The sequence below is a fragment of the Enhydra lutris genome, unplaced genomic scaffold (genome assembly GCF_002288905.1).
Source record: "Enhydra lutris kenyoni isolate GAN:26980312 unplaced genomic scaffold, ASM228890v2 scaffoldscaffold11, whole genome shotgun sequence".
NCBI lineage: Eukaryota > Metazoa > Chordata > Mammalia > Carnivora > Mustelidae > Enhydra > Enhydra lutris.
Genome location: NW_019154095.1, coordinates 2841167 through 2851042, shown reverse-complemented (window position 1 = coordinate 2851042; position 9876 = coordinate 2841167). Strand labels below are relative to the sequence as shown.

At 43.3% G+C, this 9876-nt stretch overlaps 1 protein-coding gene across 1 annotated transcript in view; it reads left to right on the top strand.

Moving 5' to 3' along the window:
• Positions 1-9876, top strand: part of LOC111144434 (CUB and Sushi multiple domains 1) — a 1720260-nt gene that overhangs the window by 1497673 nt on the left and 212711 nt on the right. Inside the window, exons 34-35 of the mRNA XM_022498737.1 lie at positions 402-526; positions 1105-1201. Of these exons, the coding sequence (XP_022354445.1) occupies positions 402-526; positions 1105-1201 (222 nt within the window). The remainder of the gene's footprint in view (positions 1-401; positions 527-1104; positions 1202-9876) is intronic.

The window sequence follows — 9876 nt, the reverse complement described above, 5'->3', positions numbered from 1 at the left end:
GGTACTACCCCTCTTAGAGAGCTTGAAGAAATTAACTTTTAGACACCAGATCTATAACCTGGTAATATTGGTAGGTAATAATCAATGATGCTGTGAGTTTCTAAGAGAACAGACTCAATCTGACCCTGGCTACAAGTGCCGTTGCAGGCCTCTGGGTACTACCCCTCTTAGAGAGCTTGAAGAAATTAACTTTTAGACACCAGATCTATAACCTGGTAATATTGGTAGGTAATAATCAATGATGCTGTGAGTTTCTAAGAGAACAGACTCAATCTGACCCTGGCTACAAGTGCCGTTGCAGGCCTCTGACTATCTGATCACATGGCAAAGAACGGTGAGGCATCAAATTCATGCTGTCCTTCGCGGTCCTTATTTTTATGAGATATGGTTTTGTCTTTTAGTCCCCTGCAGTGGCAATTTCACTCAGCGCAGAGGTACAATTTTATCCCCCGGCTACCCGGAACCCTATGGTAACAACTTAAACTGTATCTGGAAAATCATAGTTACAGAGGGATCAGGGATTCAGGTAAGCCCCTCATGCCCATAATGCCTGAGCGCACATGGTTTCGCCAGCGCTGTGCTTGCTTTCTGTGTTTGCCTGGGTTATTTTATTTTATTCTATTTTATTATTTATTTCTGCATTGGTTATTTTATTTTATTTTATTATTTATTTCTGCATTGGTTATTTTATTCTATTTTATTATTTATTTCCACATTGGTTATTTTATTTTATTTTTTTTTGCATTGGTTTATTTTAGTTTAGTTTTGGTAATTTTATTTATTTATTTTTGCATTGGTTTATTTTTTTATTTTGCAATGGTTATTTTAAATATTTAAACCATAGCCTGTCTCCCTTTTCTTACTGCTTCTGCAATGCGTTTCTAATTGCATTTTTCTGTTTGGGATAACAATGATAGATTTTTAGGATAAAAGCAGTCAAAAGTATCATTTGTAGAAATTTTCAAATGTCTTTTCATGGTTTATTCTCCTAGGTTTCACGCTTCTCTTATGCATATATATTCAGTTTCATGGGAAAACCCCCCATGATCAGGCTCATTTCTTTAATCAAAGCACACACACTAACCGAAAACTGTTGTTTGCTAGATTCAAGTCATCAGTTTTGCCACCGAGCAGAACTGGGACTCTCTGGAGATCTACGATGGCGGTGACATGGCAGCGCCCAGGCTGGGAAGTTTCTCAGGTAAGATGACACCAGCTCCCCAGACTTTGTTTGTGAATCATCAAACACTAGCACAGGAACAACAGCAACAAAAAGATCGATGTGGACATTTTCCTAGCAAACTCCTGCAGACCCGTAATAGCGTGGCTAGTGTTGAAATCTTGGAGAAGCCCATCACACAACAGGTGAGCCAAGGGCCAGCTCTGTTCCCAGGGCAGAAGTGGCAGGTAACAGCACGTTTGCAGGTGATGGGCTGAGGCCAGGGCCAAGGGACCCAGTGAGAGTAACTAACAGGATGTGGGGGCAGAGCAGAGAGTAGGTCACGGTTCTCAGCTCTGGAGAAGACACGTCCTTTGAGATTAGGCAGTCCAGGAAAATGGCAGTCCGCAGCGGGGACACTCAGGCCTGAGACTTGCAAGTGTTTTGATCCATCAGCATCGCAGGAAATCTCAACCCTTTGCTAGAGATGCCGCCTCACTCATGAGCCACCTGCCATGAACCGTGGCCAGCGGCCATGCAGTCCTTCCTTGCTCTTTCTCCCACCTGCAACTTCTGCACACATCGCTTCCACACTGGCCGTGGCAGTCCCCTCCCCGCCTTTACCATACCCAGTGCCCTTGAGCTCGGTCTGCCCTTTCTTTCATCCTGGCAGGTTCCCCTGCCTCTTCCACCCTGTTTGGCACAGATGCACCCACACTCCTGACCCAGTAGCCGCCGTCAGCATCACCATCATGCCCTTCACACTCGTCAGCATCAGTGATTCCCCTGAGCCCCGAGTGGCCAGGCTGAGTCCCACACCAGCACTCTGCACTCAGTACTACTGCTACCTTGCGTTACAAGTGACGAACAAAGATGCACACACATTTCAGAATCATCCAGAATTGTACGGAGAAAAAATTGCTTTTCTAGGAGTGTCCCCCAGCCCACAGATCACAGCTTGTGTCGCCCAGGCTGGACTATGTTGCCGGCTTCTCTGTGCGCATCTCCACGCGTCTCTATTCTGCCGCTGCTCAGGGGGTTAGAAACACTGGTGGACGGCGGCTGGCCATGCGCAGCGCCCGCACCTTTCACTTAATCACCTCCTCTTAAATGACTCCCCAGATCCTGTGTCTGGATTCCAGCAAATAGAAACACATTTTTTACGAGGCCACTTAAAGTTCGTGCAATAAACACCACTCTGATGTGTAATTTCTTACATGCCATCTAATGTTCGTTTGTCTTGGTATCATGGATCTTTTGGGATTTTATCTTCCACCATCCCCGGCATTCCCCCAGTCCCTCGGGCTTCATTGCCTTTTCTTCTCCCTGTGAAGACTCATGCACTCCGGTCCACACAGCTCTTGTCACAGTTCAGCTTAGCATGCGATGGCTTGAAGTACCTTCTCTGTGCATCAAGTGCCCTGTGTTCTTAGGAATAAAAAAGAAAGTCTTTGATGGTAAAATAGCATCAACAACAGCATGATTTAAAATCTGTATCCAGACAGCAAAACACAATAATAGTTATAATAAAATATGTTTGAATAATTCCTAATAACAATAATAATATAAATAATAATATCTGTAACTTCTGGCAAATATGCAGCACTCCAGGTAGGCGTGGGTATTAAAGGAGGTCCAAAGTAATATTTTTCTAGGATTTGGTAGAAAAATAAAAAATATGTGTATCTTAACTGATGTCATAACATATCTCAGAAAAAGTATAGTATCTTAACGGATCAGCAGAATATAGGCAGATAAATCAAGGGGAGCAGAAATGTTCCAGGCAACGGAACCGTGTGGTTCAGAGCTTGTGTCCGTTACACAGATGGCTCGGAACAATGCAGGCTTGGACTCCATAGAATCACTTACACATGGATTTTTTTTAACAAATAGAGTACAGTACTGTGAATATATTTTCTCTTCCTTATTCTTTTCTTAAATAAAACTTACTTAAAAGGATGTGTTTTGCCATTTTTTATCTGAAGTTCAAATTTTACTGTTCAGATTTATTTTTATTTATCAATTAATATACACCAGCCTGTATTAAACCTTCTCTTGAGTAACCACTCGATGTGAACTTAGCTTTCAGATGTGTGATTTTGTATTTCTCAGTTAATATTCAGACTAGGCTGACTTTTCAAAGAGAAGGTAAAATGTCGAACTGGTTTTTCCACTGGGTTTCTCAGGCACGGGGGTGTTACTGAGCGCTCTGAGACTCAGACGTCCCCGTCACTGACGGGGAGCGGGGACAGCCCCCGCAGACGGTTGCGTGACTGACTGACTGAGGCCAGCAGGAATGACTTACTGAAAAACGATAACAATAATAAAAGAAGGAAACACATTGCCTACATATGCGGGGAAGAGTAACAGTAGTAATTCATCTTCTCTTCCTTGTTTGAGTTTTTGGAAATAGCCAGGAGAAAAGACCTTTTTTTTTTTTTCCTGTTATTTCATGTGTACAACTTTAAATTTATTGTCCATCAGTAAAATTGAAACTATAGAAGGCAAGATGCATTTCTTAGTCAAAACTGGGTTCACTTTTAATAGTAAACTATGCCTCTAGCTAAATGTATAGATCTTAGCTACATATAAGTTTTTCTAAGTTTTTGTTTAAGTTTCACTTAGTTAATATACCATGTAGTATTAGTTTCAGGTGGACCATTTAGTGATTCATCAGTTCCAAACAGCACCAACACAAGTGCCCTCCTTCATCCCCATCTTTTAGAAAATATTTGATATAAGTATCAGTAGAATATAATTCTGACCATAATCACCAGGAGTTAGCACACACTTTGTGGCTTGAAGCCATGGTTTTCCAACTCCCCTCTGATGCCCGTCCCAAGCTCGGTGTCCCCAGGCCACCCCCGCTTTGACCAATTGGCTAATAAATTGGGGGTTTATCTTATTTTGCATAATTCTCTGAGATAACTCGCAGAACATGAGAAAGCAATATGCTTATGAGTACAGTGTATTATTAAGTGATCAGATTGGGAACAGCCAAATGAGGTGACTCATATAGCATCATCTGGGAGGGTGTTGAACGTGAGGCTTCTGTGTCCTCAGGTTGTGTCATTTTCCAGGGACACATGCATCACCAGCCAAGAAGCTTGCCTGAACTTTGCTGTCTAGAGTTTTAACTGGGTTTTCACAATGTAGGCATCATTAATTCAATCACTGGATACAGATTGAACTCAATATTCAGCTCCTTCCCCTCCCAAAGGCTGGGAGGTCAGGCTGATACCATCTGGCTCAGAGCCCCAAGCCTCTTAGTACATGATTGTCCTTCCCACAACCACCACCGTGAATTATCCTAAACATAATCACAATGTTGGTGACCATGAACTCAGGTGTGGTTGGAGGAGTCCACTGTGAGTAACAAGGACATCCCTATTGCTCAGAATAGTCCAAGGATGAAGAGTCTGGCTGACAATATGTTTTTCCAGGCACTTGGGTTGAATTTCTTTATACTTAAGTAGAATTTCATTAAAAAGTGTACAACATTGTACCACATGCAAATCTATTATAATATCGCAATATTGCAAACATGCTTTTTCCTGAAGTTAAACAGACCACTTAGATTTTTTTAGTTTAATATTCAAACGTTTACATGTTTTTTGAGATGACCTGAAGATGTCTGATTTGTGGGAGATTTGCATTTTTCTAGGACATTTCCATCCTCCCAGACAATAGCATTTTTTTTGTTTGTTTGTTTGTTTTGGTTTTTTGTTTTTGTTTTTGTGAATGAGCCTAATCAACACATCGTCCTCATCTGGGCTGTTTTCTGCCTTTGCTACATATGCATTACATGGGGAAAAAAATGAGCGAGAGCATGTTCACAAATTTGACTTTTTTTAAGTTGTACCCATTGTGAATACCAAAGGTTTGTTCAACTGAAGAACGGATTCATGGTTCTTGTATATGTCCAACTGAAAAAATAATCAAGAAAATGGCTAATGTATGCTCTACATACATATATTAGTTCCCTCTTACCTGTAGTTTTGCTTTTCCGTGGTCTGAATTACCCACATACAACCATCGGTGGCCCATCTGGAAGCAGAGGCCCCTCCTTCTGACATGTTGTCTGAAGTCAGTGGCAGCCTGACATTCTGTCACATGCTGGGGTCACGCACCTTCCTTCATGCTATCCCAGAGGCATTTCATCATCTCACATCGTCCCGAGAAGGCTGAGGACAGGACAGTAACATATTTTGAGAGAAAGAGAGAGACCACGTTCACAAAACTTCTATTATGGTACTTGTAATTATTCTGTTGTATTTAGATGTTCATCTCTTACTGTGCCTAATTTATAAATGACACTTCATCACAGGTGTGCACATGTAGGAAAATACACGTAACATATATAAGGTCTGGTGCATCTGTGGTTCCAGGCACTCACTGGGGTCTTAGCATATACCCCGTGTGGTTCAAAGGGACTGCTGTGTGACACTGTATGTAATACAGTGACAGCAGGGGAAGGGAGGCTTTACACCCTGCACCTCGCACATAGTTCTACATGGAAACTCGAGGTTTCGATATCATTTTACTTACCCTCGCCCAAGGGAAGAGCGATGGCTTTTCTGATGGTGAGAGCCTCTTGCTCTTGGGGTTGGGAACCTGATGACCCCCGTTGAGGAAAGGAATGTGACTACATTCATCATCATTGGTCTCTTTTAACTCATCCTCCTACTCATGGATCATTGGGGTCTGTCTCTTTCTTTCTCTAAGTTTTGGCTGAGACCAACTATCTGAGGGGTCTCCTATCTTCACCCCTGCAAGCTTTGGGGTAAATTATCTTGGGTTCTGGCTTCTAGCCCTCTGTGTCTCTCCTTCTCTGTCTTTCTACATGTGTGCTTCACTGTGTGGGTCCCCAGCCAAACCTTGGCCTTGACCCTCATCCTTAACCCACACAGGTTCTTGGAAGCCTTGCTCCCTCTTCTTTGGAGGGTTATGCTACATTTGTCCAAATTTTAAAAACAGAGCTTCATTTTACTTCTGGCTGTGGATCTCCTCTTTACTCCCAGCTGGACAGACTCACGAGGCTGTGAGGAAGAGTAGTTTCAAACACAGAGGACATAACATGGCATCTTCATAGTAGAACCTAATTTTGTGAGGGATGGCATGAATTTTAAGATTTCATTTTCGCTGACTTTCTTTGTCCCTATACTTGCTGGGTGTGTTTGGCATAGTCTGGGACTACGCAAAGAGCAGCAGAACAAGCCAGCAGCTGGGAACATTGAAAGGCTGGGGACACACATGGGAGCTGAAGATGTAAGTCACACTGAGAGTAGTGCAGGGTTCTCAGTGTTGGAGAAAGGAGTTAGAAAGATGGAAATAAGGAAAGCTAACTGGATTTGAATGAGAGGTATCACAGGGAACTTGTGGTTTTAATATGTATAGATGAAAATTAAAAAGTCACTGTGCACGCATGCATATGTCTTACCTCTGTCTTTTGACAAATACAAAACAGCAGCCCAGCAGCAGTGAACCCTTCTAGTACCCAATCTAGTACCCAAATCGCAATGTAATACTGTCTTCCCTAGAGGAGCCAAGTGTTCTTGGATAAATGAGGACTCATTTCTCAAGGCTCTGGTAGGAAGAAAAAAATATACACGATGAACCACTTTGTATAAAATAGAAATCTATGAATCCATCCAGCTACAAGAGGATACGTGCATCGATGAAATGAATGAAAAGATTTCCCTTACAGAATGCAAACTAATAAATCTAGAAGGAGGCAGAATTAGAGCATCACCATTTGGCAACCTTTAAGATCGTTAACGATTCAGGCTGGAACATCAGTGGGTGCTAAACCTGACTTGTAAAGTTCCAACGAGAAGTAGCACGTACGCAGTCACCGTGCTTGTCCCCACCTGATCTGTGCTCATCAAAAGCAGGGAGGTGGTAACTTCAGGGGGAAGAGCCTGGCAGACGCCACCTTCACCAAGCGTGAATGTGAAGGTCACCAAGAACGCAGCAAGGTTCACACTGGTGTGCTGGTACACCTGCTGTCCAGACAGACAAACCGGAGAGCCCCACGGGTTGGTTTGCAGTCACGGGAGTGCACACACTCCCATCCTGACCGGTTTAAGAGCCGACATGATGCCGTGGATGCAGGGCTGGGATGACATGCAGCCTTTCAGCCTGAATGAGCCAGCTCCCTCACACCCCAAGAGCGAGCAGGGAGCAGAGGAGACAACCCAGAAAGAATACAGCATCGCCTTCTGACATTCTTGCCCAAAATGCAGTCAGTCAGACAAACTCAAATTGAAAAATATTCCACACACAAAAAATGTGCTTGTATTTTTCAAAAGTATCAAACCGAAGAAGGCATGGGAAAGACTAAGAAAGTCTTCCCAATGGAAGAAGACGAAGAGAACGGAAGATGGGATGGTTGAGTGATCACGGACGGAATCCCTTTGCAAGCAGAAAGAAGAGTCTTGGAAATCGAACGAGATCTGTGTGTCACATCTCTGCCACATAAACTCGCATGTTTGTTCGTTTTTTAGAATTGGCCATGTTCTGTTGTAAGGAAACCATACTGAATTTTTATAAGAAATAGGCCATCACATTTGCGACTTGCTCACAAATGGTTTAGGATAAAGTAATTTTACATGTACACGTAATGAATGGAGGTGGAGATAGATACAATTATGATATGCTATGTGGAGAGACAGTGGGTATATGGAAGCTTTTGTACTAGGTTGGCACCTTTTTTAAGGTAGAGATGATTTGAAATGTTTTAACAGGAGATTTTAATAAAACTTTCTATGGAAAAAATGACAAATCGGCCATAAAATTTGAATATTTTAAAAAACATAATCAGTATTTAAACTTTTTCTGTTTCTATGGTACTTTTAAAAATATCTATGAAAGAATATCGAACCCATTTTGGAAGTTAGTGGTTGAGTACAAACAAAGAAGAATGAGAAGTTGGTATATACTTTAGGAAAAAGAATCGACTGACTTCTTGAATAAATTCATGTTTTTTAGAATTTTTATTTCTGTTTGAACAGCTCTGTATATGTAAGGCTTATGTTGTAAGCTGTCTAAAATTATTTTTGAGAGTAGGCAGGTTATAAATTATAAATGAATAGAGTACATCAAAATTCATACCAATTTGTAGCTGACAATCCATATTAAGGGGAAGTAAATATCTGTGGTGATGGTAGAATCAGTAGAGGCAATAACGTCCTTTCTCCGTTGTCTTCGTTGGGTGTTGCTCTATGTAGGTCACACTAAAACAATGTAATCACAAATATACTGCCTGTGGCAGCACTTAAAAAAAAAAATCTCCCAGCTGCCTTTTGTGTGGTGGGAAAGTCTTCTCCTGCTGTCCTTCTCCTGGAGGAGCCCCAGGGGCCACTCTCCGCGCAGCAGGTACGGGGGCCTGGAGCATCCTCCCAGCTTCTCCGGCTAACTGGCACATGTGTGTTTTGTGTGTCACCTGAGGCATCAAAATCCAGCAGCTTTTGCAGAAGAGCTGGTGACGATCTCTCCTGATCGAGGTCCGAGCAGGGGCAGGGCATGGTTCAGGAATTGCTACAATTAGCAGTAGCGCGTAGAAGCAATGTGATTCCCAAAGCATCGCTCCATAACAGTCACGTACGACTCACGGGTCCGGGACTTAATATCGTCTTCACCTTCTAGAATGGGAACGTGTTAGATGTTTCCAGTGACAGAGCGAATCTGTGCCAGAGTGGGTGGGTGGGTGGGTGGACGTGAGTTTTCTGACCCCACTGTAACCCGGTCGACTGCAGACGAACAGACGAAAACGTCGAACAATGTGCAGTGGGTCCCGTGCGTGCAGATGTGGGGACCAGAGGCAGTGAAGTAGCTTCTGGAAAGTGTACGTTAGAGTCTCGTCTCCCAAAGAGAGGCACGGAACTAGCAGGAAGCCCTTGGGACTTGTCGTCCTACATGTGCTTTCAGAGAAAAGCTGTGTCCCTACACCCCTGGGTGGCCAGGGAGCAGTTTTTGGAGGACATGGGAGCTGGGTCGTTTTCTAGTCTTGGGTAGAAGACCCATGGGTGGGAAGGGAGGAGAGGCAGCTGTGCTTGAAAGGAGTTTTAGTTAATGAAGCGAAGTAACGTAATGGGAACAGTCACTGATCACCCCAGTACAGGTAAAGCCAGGCAACTGGTCATGCAGAGGCTGTCGTGAGAGCGAATTTGGTTAGATGAGTTAGATCTATTGCAACATTATTCTTTCTGCAAACTTTACCTAAATCTACAAAATCTGCTTGTGTGGGCAGCCCGGGTACTGAGACCCTTGCTGCGATGAGTGCTGAGGACCGTGCGGGGTTGCTCAGTCACTACCTTGCACACCCGAAGCCAGCACAACACTCTCTGGTAACTACACTGGCTTTACAATTGTAAGAAGTTGGAAAACCACTGGAAAAAATAAATAAATTACAAAAATAATACCAGAATGAGAAGACAGCAAGCATCATTCACAATCAACAAAAGTGGGTAAAAATCAGTGTTTTTGGCAGGTGTGTCGAGTTGGGCCAACTTCCTGGCCTTCCTCCCTCTTCCCAGGTTCCTCTCGGAGGCCCTGGGTGTGCCCTCTTTGGGGGGAGGAGAGACTGTTTCTCAGAATAATTACTTCTGTTTTGGGGAGCAGGCCAGGCTACCCCTCCTTTTTTTGATTATGTTCATTTAGCCCCTGTGTAGCCGGCATCACTGGCTTTTGATGTGGTCTCCCCGACTGTGCAGCTG